The sequence below is a fragment of the Myotis nattereri genome (assembly GCF_964212035.1).
Source record: "Myotis nattereri genome assembly, chromosome: 3".
In the NCBI taxonomy this organism is placed as follows: Eukaryota; Metazoa; Chordata; class Mammalia; order Chiroptera; family Vespertilionidae; genus Myotis; species Myotis nattereri.
Window position 1 is genome coordinate 8,577,935 of NC_138077.1, and position 16,631 is coordinate 8,594,565.

Genomic DNA, 16,631 nt, shown 5'->3' on the forward strand with positions numbered 1-16,631 from the left:
CTCTGCCCATCCCAACCACTAGGGAAGGACAGGGCTGGGAGTGGCCCTGGGACAGAGGCCCTGGTTGGGGTGCAACCCCTAAGCCAGTGATGGTGAACCTATGACACACGTGTCAGAGGTGACACGTGAACTCATTTATTTGGTTGATTTTTCTTTGTTAAATGGCATTTAAATATATAAAATAAATATCAAAAATATGTTTTTGTTCTACTATGATTGCAAATATCAAAAAATTTCTATCTGTGACACGGCACCAGAGTTAAGTTAGGGTTTTTCAAAATGCTGACACGCCCAGCCCAAAAGGTTCGCATCACTACCCTAAGCTGTTCTTGTCGGGGTGAGAAGCCCAACCTCCGCTTCATGGAGATGGGCCAGAGAGCCTAGAACAGTGAGTCTGGAGTTTTTCCAGAAAAAATATTGCGGGCTTTTTGGAATTTAATGCAAAGAGTTTTAAAACTAGCTCATGTATTACCTCATCATACTCTTCGGTTCACCATGATTTCCTGTGTAAAACTTAACCTACACGGCTGCTTCGTCCCTCCCTCACTCACCCGTGGCCCTGCTAAACCTCACCTGCTGACATGGGCAGGGCTCAGACGCCCCTGTGGCCTGATGGGGACCGGCCCTGGAGCTTGGCTGCCCGTCCTGACCTGCTGGTGGCCCTGGACAGCCCCCCTTGGGCAGGCACACTTCCTCTGCAGGACCACAGCGGGGCCCAGCAGGGACCTGGCGCTGCTGCCCCGCCCTCAGTGGCGTCGCCCATGCCCTGGCCACGCAGAAGGTGCATGATGCTTAAAGCCTGTTGTGGAGCAACCCCCATGACCCCCCACATCTGTCCTGGGGCTCAAACAGTGGTCCCCAAAACCCAGAACCCTCCCGGAAGCAACTACTCACACAGAACTCACTCCCCGGGGGCAGGCCAGGTCTCCCCAGGACGAGGGGGCCACTCTGGGGCCAGGACACCAGCTGGCAGGGGCCTCCGGGAAGCCTGTGCCGGAATGCCCAGGAGCCGATTCACGAATGCTGGCTCGGGCCATGACCCTTCTCGATGGAGCGATTGCAGGTCCATCTCCTCCTCGATGCACCGCAGGTCCCCCTCTGACTGTGGGTCTCCTTCTGAATATGGTGCCCCCTCTATGGGTCCCTCTTGCTGTGTGTGGGGTCTCCCTCTGACTGTGGGGCCCCTTCTGTTTGTGGGTCTCTTGTCTACAGCCAGTAGCCTGCTCCAGGCCTGGGCCCTCAAATTCACAATTCTTTCCGTGTCCTTGACCGCTGCCTGTTACTACTAGTTTTTACTTGGTGCTTGTAGCTTGTAGAGGGAAGGGACTCCTGGATGTGTCCCACGGAGACGTAATGTTTATACACAACCCCTCCCAGTTGTGAGATTTCACGGTCCTGGAAGCACAGACTGCAGGCTCTCCCACGGTCCCTGACCCCCAGCCACCGACCCCACTGGCACGGGCCCTTCCCCTCCGACACCCCACCCCCGCCTGACCCCGCGGGGACACATTAAATTTAGATGGTGACGTGAACTCTCGTCCTCCCCAAATGGGTCTGCTTCGTCTCACAGGAAGATTTTTCTTTTTCACATTTGGAGGGTGTATTGGAAGATGAACAGAGAACCCAATCAGTTATAAAAACAAAAGTCAGGTTTATGACGCAGACACGGGGACAAATGGAACGTTTCCGGACGTGTGAGATGCTGGACACCTTTTTGCAAAGAGCCCTGCACGTTCAGCGCTGAGGGCAGCGTGGAAAGTCCCTGGCGGGCTCAGGTGCCAGGTTCCCGGGCAGCTGAGCAGAACCGGAGACCCCCACGTCCCTGGCGATGGCAGTGCTGCCCTCCGGCCTGTGCCTCGCCAGGCCTGCCGTCCCCCCACAGGGGCGCCTCCAGCCTTTCCCAGCGGTTGCCACGGCCTGGGGTCCCCTCCACAGACCACACCACTTTCACGGCAGGAATTGCTGTATCTTCGAGGCCTGGACACACCAGACCTCACGTGCCTGCTTCATGGCCAGGCCTGTTCGGAGACGCTGGGCCCCTCAGATGCTGCGCATCACTCACAGGTTCGAGCCTCTACACTGTATCCACACCCCTCCCACCTTTTTAGAAAATGTTTTTTACAATTTTAATGTTTTACTTTTCAGTTACAGTTGATGTACAATATTATGTTCATTTCAGGTGTGCAGCCTAGTGATGGGACATTTATGTAGCTTACGAAGTGATGTCTCATGCCCACCTGGCACCACACACAGTTGCCCCAGTATTATTGACAGTGTTCCCTACGCTGCCCAGGACTATTCTGTAACCACCCATTTGTACTGCTTAATCCCTTCACCGTTTTTCCCCACCCTCAACCCCCCTCCCACCTGGCAACTGTCAAAATGTTCTCTGTATCTGAGTTGCTTCTGGTCTGCTGGTTCGTTTTGTTTTTCAGATGCACATGTCAGTGAAATCACATGACACGTGTCTTTCCCTGTCTGTCTTATTTCACTCAGCGCAATGCCTTTTAGGTCCATCCGTGTGGCTGCAAATGATAAGATTTCATTCTTCTTTAAGGCCGAGTCGTATTCCATTGTGTATATGCGCCACGTCTTTTTAAAAAATATATATTTTTATTGATTTCACAGAGGGAGAGGGAGAGAGAAGCATCAATGATGAGAATCATAGATTGGCTGCCTCCTGCATGCCCCCCACCGGGGATTGAGCCCACAATTGTGCCCCCGACTGGAATCAAACCCAGGGCCCTTCAGTCCGCAGACCGGCCCTCTATCCATTGAGCCAAACCAGCTAGGACTGCACTCCGCACGTCTTTATCCATTCACCTATTGATGGGCTTAGGTCATCTCCATATCTTGGCTCTTGTAAATAATGCTGCAATGAACATATGGTTGTACATGTCTTTTCATTTAGGCTTTGGGCTTTTTGGATAAATACCCAGAAGTGGAATTGCTGGGACTTTGTCTCCTGTTATAGCCTTTGTTTTAAAGTCTGTTTTGTCCAGCATGAGGATGGCTACCAGCTTTTTTGTTTTTACTTTTCTATCTTTTCTCATTCCTGTACTTTTAGTCTGAGGGTATCTTTTGATCTGAAGTGAGTCTCTGATAGACAGACTATGTAAGGAGATTGTTTTATTATCCGTTCAGCCACAGCCTGTCTTCTGATGGGAGCACTTACTCCATTTACATTTAATTAAAAAACCACTGGATCCTCGGACCAGGGTGGGCCCTGCACAGTGGGGAGCTGCCTGGCCCCACCCTCCCCTCACAGAAGTCCCCGGCTTGGCACTTCTCCCTGATTAAGCAGGACCAGTATGGATTTGAGGAAAGCATTAGCCATCCCCAAGGAGACTCACTGCTGGGGATCTGGAATATTGGAGACCAAGGGGAGGCCATCCTGGTCAGGATGAGGCAGAGGGCCCGGTGTCGACTGGGACTCGGGGGGAGGCTGACAGCCCTGACCTGGACCCTCCAGGCCTAACCCTGCTAACCATACGCCTCCTCCGAGCCCCAGTGTGGACGGGAAAGTGGCCCCGGAGGGCAGGGACTCACCCTTGCACCGGCCTTCAGGGGGGACAGTGCTCTGCGATGGGCCGTCTGTGTGTTTTTGGACTTGAAACAGCGCCCCTGCTTTCCACACCTGAGGCCAGTAGCAATCCCCCCCCCGCCCCGTGAGACAACTAAAATGTCTCCAGACCTTGCCCAGCGTCCCCTGGGGGGCGGGGGGCAGGAACCCCCAGAGCGAGAGCCAATGAGCTGTGAGGAGGAGCTGAGCTGACCAAGCCACGGCACAGCTTCTCTTCTTTCTCTCCAACTGGGTTTGTGGGAACAGGTGTCGAGCACGGGGACTCAGTGGGTCTACAGCACAGGCAGCAAATGGCAATGGGGGTGGGGGGTACAGTGCAAGCCTGGAGGACTCGGAAGTGCGCCGGGTCCCCAGGCCAGTCGCCTTCCCTGGGCCGGGGCGGGGCAGGGGGCTGCCGGGCTGTGGCTGAGGGTTATCGGGACCAGCGGCGAGATGAGGAATCGGCACGGAGCTGGAGAGCGTGCTCGTGGCCTCGGGAGCCCAGGCCCGGGTCCGCACGTGCTGGGAGAAGCCTGAGGGAGGCCCCCCCGCCGCCGCTGCCTCCGAGAAGGACACCAGCTTCTCTTCGCAGCTGCCCCATCCGCGGGGGACACCGGCCCCAGCACCTCCCGGGCCCCAGGGCCTGGGACGGAGGGTGGGCGCCACACCCAGTGCTTCGCTCCAGATGCCAGTTAGTGGCCCTTCTGTCACTGTTTCAGGATGACACGTGTCTTCTAATGCTTCCATGTGAAAAGTCTGGTGGGCCCTTGTCGCCCTCATGTAAAAGCCACCCGAGGGCTTTTTGCCACAAGGACACACCAAGGACTTCTTGTGACAAGCGTGGGACGCGGCTTCACCCCGGAGCCTGGTCCTCACTGCTGCCCCAAGTCTGAGTCTGGGGCGCATTCGTGCTGAAGGCCATGGCGGACCTCAGGCCCCATCTTCGGGGGGAGGGGGGTGCACACCTGGGTCACCTGGCAGCCTCCTTTGCAGAATGTCCTGGAGACATCAAACTGCAAGATTCATTCCAGGCCACAGCGTGGGCACTGCCCGGGGAGGCCAGGACGCTGCCCACTCGCATCCCTGGGGGGCTGTGGGCTTCGAGGAACCGGTGTTTGAGTCAGGGTCTCCATCACCCCCTGCAGGTCCTCAGGGGCGGCCGGGCGAGAGGCCGTGGCAGCAGTGCAGGGAGCTGCCCAGACCACACTCGGAGGAAATCCCTGTTCTGAAGGCTGCCGAGCGGAGAGCCTCTCCATGCCGCCGCCCCCCTCAAGGACTGGCGGCCACACACCCGTGTCCACGGGCCATGCGCGTCCTCAGTCCCTCCAGGGCACGGCCTCCTGCCGTGGGGCCCGGCACGTGGGCGCCTGCAGCAACCTTCTTCGCGTGGACTCGGCTGTGCTTTTGCAGGAGGGAAGCCAAGCTTTTCACCCAAACGCCCGAGGCTGCTGCTCCCCGGGGAGGGTCCCAGAGGAAAGCCAACGCCGGGGTCTCCGTGTTGACCGTTCCCTGCAGGCGGGACGCGCACACGTGCACAGGCAACCACGGGGCCCGCAAACACCCTCCGCACCTCACCCTGCAGGCCCCCGGGGGGGAGCGGGCGCCGTCCCTCCTCCGTCCACGCGGGGCCTGTCCTCCTGTCGCTCAGACCCCTCGCCCCACAGCGTGCGTCGGGACCCGGAGAAGGGCTGGAGGCGGGCAGGAGCGTCTCGGGGTCCCTTTCTGCTGTGTTTGGCAGCGAAGCTGGGGCGCCCGCTCCCCTGGGGTTAAGTGCGGTCTTTCCAGGGGAAGGGACCCCAGGCCAGAGAGGCTTCGTGCCCATGAAGCTCCCTGCTAAGGGCGCAGGCTGAGCTGCCCTTGGCCACCGGCCTGCTGGACGCCGTTCCCCAGCAGCCTTCTGCGGTCCCTCCGGGTGGCGTCTCGGGAGCCCGGTCCGTCCAGGGTGGTGAGTTCTTGTCAGACATGAAGGACTTGGGGGGAAGAGAAGGGAGAGGGGTGTGAACACGAGCCTGCGGCGGCTGCTCCGTGGGCCTCGGGTCAGGCCGCCCGCGCTGTCTGAGGGGTGTGTCATCCCCACTGGCTTGCGGGCGGGGCGCCCCTCCTGCAGCCGCAGTGGGCCTCGGGCCCAGGCTCCCCAGGCTCCCCGGGTAGAGGGAGGGGCTCAGGCAGCGCAGTGGTCTGCGTACGGTGTCGAGTGAGGGCTGGTCTGACTGCAAAGCCACACGCAGCCCGCGGCAGCTGCTGGGAATTGGAGACTGTGGGTGCAGACTGTTCCCGACTTGGGGTGGGAGTCACACCGACCTTTGCTCCCGGGACTGTGGGGTGCTCGGTTCCCCGGGAAACGCCAGATACTGTTCTATTAGGAAGAACTCCGTGTCCGAACCCACTTAAGCCCCCTGCAGGGGTGGGGTGGGAGGGTAGGGCAGTGAGGAAGGAGAATGGAGGCTGGTGGAGGTGCGGGGCCCTCACCCTGCTCGCTCTCCCTGCCCTGTGTGCGCGAGTGAAATGTTGCAGCGTCAGCAAGCGGCCCCGCGGGCAGGACTTGGCGGCAGGGCCGGGGGAAAGTGCCCGCACTGGGGTTCAGTGTCTGAACACAGGCCCTGTGCCTGCCCCAGTCACCAAGTAACGCTCGTGCCGAGTGGCGAACGCGGAGGGAGCGGCTGCCAGGCCGCCCAGGCCCACGGAACCTGCCCGCTTCCTCCCCGAGCCTCTGGCAGACTCACCTGCGAACCCCTGCTCTGGCCTTGCAGCCTGGGCACCTGTTGGAACAAACCAGGAATGCTCAGGGCAGGCCCTGGAGGGGGGTGGGGGGCGGTCTAAAGACCCCCCATGGCTCAAGTGCTTGGGTCGAGAACAGACTCCCAGGGGGCACCCCGCTCTCAGGGCAGACGCTCTGCTCTGTAGGAGGGAAGCGTGGGAAGCACACTGAGATGCTTTGTGCCCGGACTCAGGGCGCCCTCTGCGGCCTGGCCGATGGGCAGCTCGGCTCCCGCAGAAATGAACTCCATCCTGACCTCTAGATTCGGACGGAGCCCATCCTCTCCCCGCACCCCACCCCTGGGAGACGGCGTCAGGAACGTGGGGCCCCGACTCGGGCTTCAAATCCACGCGTGGGAGCTTTGGCGGAGCTGTGCTCGCTTGGGATGCTAACGCCACTAAAACTGCACTTGAGACGAAACCACCTCCTCGCAGAGTTTATCAACATCGATTCCCACCAAATAAACAAACGCCAGCAGCTGCACGCGCGCCCCGCCTGGTACCTGTGCAGTAGCCCCGGCGGCCAGGACACCGGCTCCTGCACCACCAGCCTGCAGCCGCCCCCACGACCACCATCAGCAGCAGCGCGATGGCGGCCACCACGGTCCTGGACCTCCCCGCCTCAGCGTCGCCTGGGATGTCTGTGTCGCCGACTGTGGTTCCCGGGGTTGGTTCTGCAAGAAAGAGGGAAACAGCCCAGACTTTCAGAGGAAGAAGGCACGCGGGGAGCACTCCTTCCGAAGCGCTTCCCTAGCATCACGCGGTGCCTTTAGACACGAAGCTGGTGGCCGAAGGGCTTTCCCTCCCAGGGGCCACTCTCCCCACCTGCCCCGGATGTGCAACCCCAGCCCTGGGTGGTGGCAGGAAGCACAGGTTCTTCCTGGCTTTTCACATTTAACGTAATTTACTCTTGGTCCGGCTTTATTGCTGACTTTAAAAAAAAATCCAAGTGGCTCTTTTCCTCCCTCACTGCTTGAAGATCAACCTTCACCATGAACGGCACGGTAAGTATCCGAACCAGGGAGTTCACGGCCAACAGGCTACTTCAGTGGAAGCAAATAGTCATTGATGTCCTTCACCCTGGGAAGGCAACAGTCCCCAAGACCGAAACCCGGGGAAAACTAGCCACCGTGTGTAAGACCACACCTGACGCCATCTTTGTGTTTGGATTCAGAACCCCCTTTGGTGGTGGCAAGGCCACTGGCTTTGGGGTGATCTGATTCCTGGGATGACGCAAAGAAAAACGAACCCAAACAGACTTGCAAGACATGGCCTGTATGAGGAGAAGAAGACCTCAAGGAAACAGAAAGGAACGCAAGAACAGAAGGAAGACAGTCGGGGGACATGCTTCACCCACACTGTAGGTCAGGGCCAGCTTCAAGGCCCGAGACCCCTGCCAGCTCCCGGGGCCGCACCAGAGGGCCTGTGCTTGGGGCAGTGCTCTGCGGTCACCATCGCGGGTTCTTGTAGGTCCCGAACGAGGAGCCCTGTGCTTCCCCCTGTGCACCGAGCCCCACAGGTCCCGCAGCAGGCACGGCCCACAGGCGCACCTCGCCTTCCACCTCTCATCTCAACGCGGTGACAGGGACACAGATGGAGAGAGACCGTGGCCTCTACAAAGGAGTCACCTGTCTGTGCCCCTTCCACGGGGAGGCCTCAGGCCCTGCCAGGCACAGCTGGACCCCTAGCACGGGGGGGGGGGGGGATGGAGGGGACGGGGGGGGAGGGTAGTCTTCTCAGGGGGCACACACCCAAAAGCAAAAAGCTGGGTGGGGGCAGTGCAGGTGGGTGGGCCTCAATCCTGACACTGTTGCTGCCTCGCCCTGGTGCTTCTGATCTGTAACAGCCTTTCAGAGCCTCAGTCCCTCCTCTGCGAAATGGGTCACCAAACTGGCCCCATGAGTGAGGATGAAGTCAAGCCATGTGCATTGAGCACCCAGCCCCGTGCCCATCTCCACCTGACTCTTCCCCCCTCTCCCTTCCAACCCCTTTCTGATGCCGCTGCCGGGTCACCTCAGAGGAGCTTTGTCTTCTGCCTGAGAGGATCTCCCAGCATCCCGGACCCAGAACCGTGAATGGGGCGGGCATGCAGATCCTGGGGGGCCTTACCGCTCCCTTTCTGGCTGCTGACAGTCAGGTTCTGGTGCAGCAGCACATTCTCAATGCAGCAGCCGACGTTCACGTGGGGGGTGCGCCGGATCCTCAGGACGCTGACCACGTCGTACAAGCCCTGCGCGTTCAGGGAGACGGTGCTGTTCTGCAGGGCCTCGTCCAGCAGGCTGTTGTCTGTCTTGTTGATCCAGTACACGTTTGGCCGGGGGTAGCCATCCTTGGACGTGCACGTGAAGGTGAGCTCCTCGTCCTGGGGGGCGGCCGTGGGGGCGCTGACCACGGGCATGCTGTAGTTTGCTGCAGGGGGAGAAACGGCCGTGAGGGGTGCCAGGTTCTAAAGGTCAGAAATGGAGGGGTACCCAGTGTCGGGGCCCAGGGCCAGGTTAGAGGGGAGGCGGCCCGCCATGCCCCTGGCCCTGGTAGAGAGACAGGACCAGGGCTCTGGTCTGGGCAGCGGACACTGGCCCTGTTCTGCCCAAGGGTCACCCCCTCCCACTCCAACAGGGGAGTTACTGAGCCTGCGGGCAGGGGCTGTCATCCACTCCCCATTCCAAAGAGGCCGGCCACTTGCATCTAGTGACACGGAGAGCTTGCCGTCAGCTGAAAGGAACCGCCCATCTCTGAACTAGCAGTGCCCTGAGCATCTTGATTGGCTTTCATTTTCTCCCTAAATTCTGATCTCAAAATTCCTTCCTAATTTTATCTCAAAAATCTAATTTGAGCCCTGCCCGGTTTGGCTCAGTGGGTAGAGCATCAGCCTGAAGGGTCCCAGGTTCGATTCTGGTTTCGATTCCGGTCAAGGGCACATGCCTGGGTTTTGGGCTTGGTCCCCAGTATGGGGTGTGGGGAAGGGAGCCGATCAATGATTCTCTCTCATCATTGATGTTTCTCTCTCTCTCTCTCCCTCTCTCAAATCAATAAATATATATATATATATTTTAAATGTCTAGTTTGAGTTGAGTTGGCTCATTCAAGGCAAAGACAGCAAGATTAGGAGTATTTCTGTGAGACCAGGGAGCCTCTGGTTATGAAAAACTTTCTTACGGGTTGATGCTTCAACCAATTCAGCTTCATGCACAGTGAAGCAGAAGGCTGCTCTTTGAGACTGGGATTTCCTTCATAGAAAGAATCAGGTGAACAAGCCAGAAAACGGGTCTCCTTAATGCTTACTCCAGGCCAGGGGCTGGGATGAAGTCAGCTGTCAGCGTCAACGCCCTTACCTGCCACGTGCAACGTGACCGTAACATTCAAAATCCGCTCTGTCATCTTCCTAAACACCAGGCAGTCATACTTCTGCTCGTCTTGCGGGGTGATGTTGTACAGACGCAGAGAGAAGTTGCCCTGCTTCATGCTGTCCAGTGACATCTGGGCCCGGTCCTTGTACCGGTTGTTGTAATGGCCGGTGGAGCTGTTCCCGGCCAGGGAGTAAGTCACAGGTTCTGGCTTGCCGCTAGCATCAGTGATTTGCCAATAAACATAAAGTTCATTTAAATCTAAACTCTTTTCTTTGGTGTAAATGCAGCTGAGCTCCACGTCGCTGCCCACCATCGCTCTGACTTCTTTTCCTTGACTATCTGCAGTGATTCAAAAAATGCATTTATTTTATGAGGTTGACTCTTACCTCGCCTGCGAAGTTTCTCTGGGGGTGGGGGGAAGTTTGGGGGAACTCTCTCACACACCAATTCTGACTCATTTCAGTAGAAAAGGAATGTATTCCTGAGATACACATAGGAATGCAATGTTTTAAAAATTCGGAATTTGTGGAAAGCTCCTGCGATGTATTGTCTAATGTTGACTTCCTGTCACTATGGAAGAGGCAAGTGGTGGGAGAAGCAGGGGTGGCCCCTGGGACCAGGCTGCGCTCTGACTGCTGCTTCTTGGGAGCTTATATTTAATTCAACTGAAAGGGTTTTGTAAAAATGTAGACATTTAAAAGAAAACATCAGTTTCTCAACAACAGACTTATAAAGCTGCTCGCACTGCGCCAAGGCAGGCCCACGTGACGTGTCCAGACTGGCCTTCCCATCCGTGCCAACACCTGGAGGGCTGAGAAGTGGCCGCGCTCTGCCCTGCCTCGCCCCGAGCTGGGTGCATCCCTGTTCCTTGCTCCCAGCTCCTCGGGAGGGCAGAGGACTGAAACACGCGGGAGGCGGTGCATTCCGCCTCCACCCAACTAACGCAGATAAAACAAGAGCTACAGGGTCTAGACAAGCGACCCCTCTGTGGCTTTCAATCCCACCCGTGACCCAGGCTTGGGGCCCAGCAACCTCACAGGAGTCCCTGGAAAAACAAGAAGGGCTGTGGCAAGGCCCCCGCTGACTCCTGCACCCCGTGGCCCCACTCCCCACACCGAAGGACTGGGAACTGGCCTCCGGACGATAAGGGCTGTCGGACTTACCGGCTTGCAGGCCGCTGAGCAGCAGGAGGAGCAGGCCAGCACTGGAAAGGAACCAGAGAGGCAGGTGAGGCACCTTCTTCCAGAAGGTGAAGACGCCTGCCCACTGCAGGAGCGGGTCACACACCCACTGACAGCCAGCCCATCAGCCAGGCCCCTGCGGCAGGAGGCGCCCCCTCCCTGCCCAGCGCAGCAAGTCCCGAGGGGCCAGCATGCCCCACAACCAGCCAGCCCCCATGTTAACCCCCCAACACGATGATGAAAGTGCGATAAAGGTAGTGAAAGACACTCCCAAGGCCACAGCTAGGACACCCTGGTGACCTAGCCATACAGGGACAGGGTCCAAGAAATTGTATGAAATCAGAACAAAAACACTTCCACAGTATTCATGGCAAGAGCTGCATTTAGTTTGGGGGAGAAAGAGAAGAGCTAAGATGCCCAGTGGCAGTCGGGGAGCTGCAGGACAACCCTCTGAAGAAGGAACTCATTCTGAAACCAAACGGGAGGCTCCTCCCAGCCGGTGGGCAGCTGGGCTGCGGGGGTGAAAGCTCCCCGACTCCCAGGCTCCTGGTGCCCTCAACCCAGCCACCCCCTCCTACCACCTCCCAGGATGCTGTGAGCAACTGAGCTCTGGGCAGAGACCCCTGCCCCACCCCTGACAGCTGTCGTCTGACTCTGTAGAGGCATGTCCCTTGCCACCAGGGGCTCCCCATGCCCCACGGAGGCCACAGCCTGCGGGTAGGGCTGTCCTCTCTCACTGTCCCTGTTGGGGCCGCCATTCCTGTTTGTGGGGTCAGCTGTGATGACCACCTCCAGTCTTGACCCCTCCAGCCATCTTCCTCTGAGCCAGAGCAGCCTTCTAAAATACAGAGCTATGAGGACGCCTCTGTGGCCCCCATTTCTCTGCCATGGAGCCCACCTACGGGTGCTCACGAGGCCCCCCTGTCTGTGCTCAGGGTCCAAGGCACATGCATGCACCTGTCAGGGCCTCTGGGCTCCTGTGAGCACTGTTCTGGGTGCTGCCTGCATGCGAGTCTCTCTGTACCTCCCCCTGGTCCTCGGATCCCTGCTGTCAAACACTACCTGCCCCCCCACGGCCCACCACCCTTGCCTGCACCCCGTCACCACCCTGCCTCCCGCTCCAGCCCACCCTCCTTGAGTCAGACAGTCTGGGGCACGGTTCCCAGGTGAGGGTGGCTGGTGGCTGTGACAGTCTAGTACGATTTTTTTCTCTTCTGAGCAAACAGAACACTGTAAAGCTACCCACATGTATGACTGGGGAGGCTGGGCTGCGGGACCCGGGTGTGGGCAGGCTTGTGGGCTGTGTGGCTGGGAACCTGGGGACCAGGTGCCTCACCCGTTTATCAAGGGAGTCAAAGGCTGTTAGCCGTACCACCCTGAAGGTGGTGTTGTGGCAAAAAGCTAGGAACAAAGCTGCCCCCCCAACCCCCCACCCCACCCAGGCCCACCTTCCCAGTTTGGCTCTGCTGATAGGGGAGGGGGAATCCCCATGGGTTCTGGGAGTCAGGGCGGCACCGCTGGCCTAGAGGTATCATATCCTTCATTCTTCCACCAGGCAGTCCTCTGGGGCCAGGAGGGAGGGGCAAGGAGTGAGGCAGGGGTGGGGGGAGCGAGCGCTTTCCCTTCCCTTCCCAGGGACCCGCCTCCTAGCACACCCACGCACTGCCCTCCGCCCCACACACTGCCGTCGGTCCCCACGCCACTCGTGGGCGGATGCCACCGACTAGCAGGTAACCGCACCCGCCCGCCCTGCCCGATGCCCGGTGCCGGGCCTGCCCGATGCCCGGTGCCGGGCCTGCCCGATGCCGCCGGGCTCCTGGCTGCCTATCCTCCGCGCGGACCCGCCGCTCCGCCGCCAGATGAGTGCGTCCCCGGACGCGATCCCCGTCGGGGCGCCCTGGGTCGGTCCCTCCTGGGCACCCAGCTCCCTACGGTGACGCCTCCGCTTCTTTCCCGGCTCCCGCAGGGCCCGGCCAATGGCTCTCACCTTCTTAGCCTCATGGTGGAAGCGAAGACCTCGGGGCGCGGGAGACCTCGGAGCGCAGGGACCTCGCGCCGCCTCCGCCTCCGCCGAGCCGGGCTCCGACTGTGTGCTGCGCGCCCGCCTGGACACCAGTTTCTGGCGCGGAAGGCGAACGGGGCTCGGTCCCGCCCCCGCCCCGCCCCGCCCCGCCCACGGCCCCGCCCCGCCCACGGCCCCGCCCCGCCCCCAGCCTTAGGCGGAGCGCCTCGGAACGGAAGCTCGGCCACCCGTCTTCAGGCGCTCAAGTGGGCCCCGTGGGCGCCGGGCCACGGGCGTGGGTGCTGCAGGTGCCCGGGAAGTTGTGGGGAGTGGGCCCCAGGGGAGGGCGGCCGTGCGCGCTGTGGAAGGGCCGCCCGAGTGGAAGGGCCTTGGAAGGCTAAGTGCTGCCCCCCGAAGTCGCGCAGACCGCCCCTGCGGCCCCAGGTTCCCGCCCTAGGCCCCCCTCTCCCCCCGCCCCCCCCCCCCCCCGCCCCGTACCTGCAGCTCTCAGGTGAAGTGAGCTCACACCTGGAATGAATGGATGGATGGATGGAAGGAGGGGAGGCCCTGGGTGTACCCCTCCTGCCCCCCAGCTTTGCTCTCCGGTCCTGCAACGCGTTTGCACATCGAAGGCTCTGAAAGGCCCGCCGCGTGAACACCACTTGGTCTTGGCTCCTCCACGGTGGTGAGACCTGGCCATCTTGTTTTTTGCTCGGTTCCCCGCCCAGCCCTCTGGGCCCCCTGGGCCAGTGCTCCCCACTCCCGCCCTCACGGGCCAGGTGTGTGCCACTGAGGTGAGGGAGGTGAGGGAGGTGGGGCCACGAGGGAACAGGGTGCCCTCCCTGCAGAGGCCCCGGGAAGGGCCTGGGATCCAAGGCCCCCAGCTCAGGTCTGGGGCCCAGGTACCCGTGATGCAGGCAGGAGGGGTGTGTCTGGGCGCCCAGGCTGATTCAGAGGTAGAGGCCCGCCTCTGGGGGGCGGGAGAGGCCAGGTGAAGGGGAGGGCGGAGCCAAGGAGCCTCCCTGGCCCCAGCCACCTTCTGCACGTTGTCACTCACCCCACAGATTCAGTGCACAGCTGCTGGGAGACGGGACGCAGGCTGCAGATGACAAGCCTGGACGAGAGGGCTGGCTGGCTGCCAGGAGGGGGTGGACTTGCGGTTCTCAAACTTGGGCTCCACCCGGCCGGGCGAGTGGAGAGTAGGAACGGGGGACAGGAAGGGCAGATATCATCTGAACTGGGGGGAGGGGGGGAAGGAAATATAAGATTTGGCTAGGAGCGCAGGGCGTGGACATACATCAAATGGCGCGCGGGTGTGAGTACCGGACTCACCCCATTCCTGGAGCCAGAAAACCAATCTGCCCAGGGCCGCAGCTGGAGCAAATGCAGGCAGGGGCGAGGGACGGGGACAGCTCATCAGTCCCAGTGGAGCTGCAGGGGACCTGATTTCTGTGGCCTCGGTTCTTCTCCCCATGGGTTGGCAGCAGCTGGCAAAGGAAGACAGAGTTTGGGGAGGGCCGGCCTCGGGTTCTCCCGCAGACGGGGCAGGAGGACGGGGCTGGTGCGCCTCCTCTCCCCCACCTGGCGGCGATCAGCCCCGCCCTCTAATCCGGGAAGCTTTCCGATTGGTTAGGCTTCACTGACAGGCTGTCATTTTACTTCCCCGCTTCCAGATGAACCCCTGCTTTGCTCTCAGGGATGCTGAATGGGAAGGGGTGGATCCCATGTACAATCTAAGGGGCTGTTGAGGAGGAGCGGGTCTTGGGGGAGGGAGAACCCCCCTGTGGAGCTAAGAAGGGAAAGAGCCCTCAGTGCAGCCTGGGCACTGCCCCAAAGCAGGTGGGAGGCAGGGGAGAGGCCTTTAAGGGGCCCACAAGGTAGAGCTGGCAGGAGCTGAGGCTGGTGCGGGAGGAGCCAAGCTCTGCTTCCCGGGCAGCCCCAGACCCAGAAGACCAGGCGCACCGGAGTGGGGAACTCTGGAGGCAGGAAAAGACTGTGCGCTGCGCAGGCAGTGAAGTGGCAGGGAGTGCAGCTGCCATGGAGGGAGGGGCACCCCAGGAGTGGGACCAAGGCCAGCCCCAGAACCCCCCACTGGAGAAGTGCATGCTGGCTTCCTCTCCCAGCTCTGCCATTCAGGGGCTGTGTGACCTCAGAAAGTTAACCTTCTGTGCCTGCATTGTCCCCTTGTGAAGGGAGAGTGATAAGGTGTCCCTCATAAAGCAGCTGAGCTAATGCATGGATTACAGTTTTTTGTTGTTGTTTTTTAAAATATATTTTATTGATTTTTTACAGAGCGGAAGGGAGAGGGATAGAGAATTAGAAACATCGATGGGAGAGAAACATCGATCAGCCACCTCCTGCACACACCCCGACTGGGGATGTGCCTGCAACCAAGGTACATGCCCTTGACCAGAACCAAACCCGGACCCCTCCAGTCCACAGGCCGACGCTCTATCCACTGAGCCAAACCGGTCAGGGCAAGGATTACAGAGCTTTGAGACAAATGGGAAAAGACCACAGTGGGGGGCAGTGGGGAGAGAACCCGGCCTGGAGGAATAGCTGGGCAGACCTGGGGACCAAGTAGAAGTTGTGCTCATGCCGGGGACTTGAAGCTCTGGGTGTAGATGTGGAAGCCAGAGGGGCCACTTTCAGCCAAACTCAGAGCGTCCCAGAAAGGGGCTCTGTGGATGGGGTTTAAATAGCTGGAGGGGATCTCCAGGTATCTGTGAGCGAACTGAATGCATAAAGCTGTCCCGAGGGGCTCTGGCCTTCCTGGGAGCACTCTGATGGGAAGTGGACAGTAATTAGGATGAACCCTGTGGCTTCAGTTCCTGGAGTGGAAGCATCCTGGAGCCAGCCCTCCAGGGCATAGCCACCGCTTGATCCCCAGGGAGGTCTTATCTGTGCCTGGATGATCCGTCCCCTGGCCCCCTCTGCATTTCTGGGGCTGCCGCGCACTGCCCTTGGTTTCGTTGCAGATCTTGCTAAATTAGCCCCTGGACATAGGACCTGCCTCAGAGCCCAGGACTGTCCTGTCCACTGTCGAGGTTCACATTGACCAATGAAGACGTCTGTATCTCAGGGCTCTCCAGAGAAACAAAACCAACAGGACTATATATATATAAATTCTCTCTTCTCGTCCTACTCCTCCCCTGGCTTCCCTGAATTTCCTCTCCTCCTTCTCAGAGGCCAGACGCCCTCTTGGTCTCAGGCAGAGCTGTCTGCACCGTATCTTGAGTGCGTGGCCAGAGACACACAGTTTCCCGGCTCCTTCTCCAATGCCTTCAGCTTATCAAAACATTTCCCAAACAAGGACTGCTTCCTGCCTGAGAAAAATTCTACCACCCGCCGTGAAGATCAAAACATTTCCCCTCATGTTAGCATCATGCCTGGGCTAGAGAAGTGTCGAGATCCTCCAGGAAACCCTCAGGAGGAATGTTTTGTGACAAACCGGGAAGATATCAAGAGCAAGAACATAATGCAAAAAAGAAAAAGAAAAAAAAAAAAGAGCAACAGACGTTTTTAGACTCACAGAGCTCATTACAGCAGGAAAATTTCCAATAAATCCTATTGTTTTTAGGAAATAATCTAGTTCAAGAGCTTCTAAATCAGAGGAAGGAAAAGGAGGGACAGGAAGAGGAGGGAAAAAAGGAGGCTTCACCCCCAGGAGCCTTAGGGGAGCATCTGGGTCTTCCCCTTAGTATCATTATATGAGAGAGAGAGAGAGGGAGAGAGAGAGAGAGAGAGAGAGAGAGAGAGAGAGAGAGAGAGAAAGAGAGAGA

At 59.3% G+C, this 16,631-nt stretch overlaps 1 protein-coding gene across 1 annotated transcript; it reads right to left on the reverse strand.

Annotated features, from left to right (window-relative positions):
• Positions 1-6,741: 6,741 nt before the first annotated feature.
• Positions 6,742-9,999, reverse strand: ICOSLG (inducible T cell costimulator ligand). Its single transcript, XM_081085722.1, has 3 exons — positions 9,652-9,999; positions 8,429-8,728; positions 6,742-6,993 (listed from the first exon to the last, which is right to left on the reverse strand). Exons 1-3 carry the CDS (start codon positions 9,977-9,979, stop codon positions 6,761-6,763), a joined length of 861 nt encoding a protein of 286 aa, XP_080941848.1. The 5' UTR covers positions 9,980-9,999; the 3' UTR covers positions 6,742-6,760.
• Between the last annotated feature and the right edge of the window lie 6,632 nt (positions 10,000-16,631).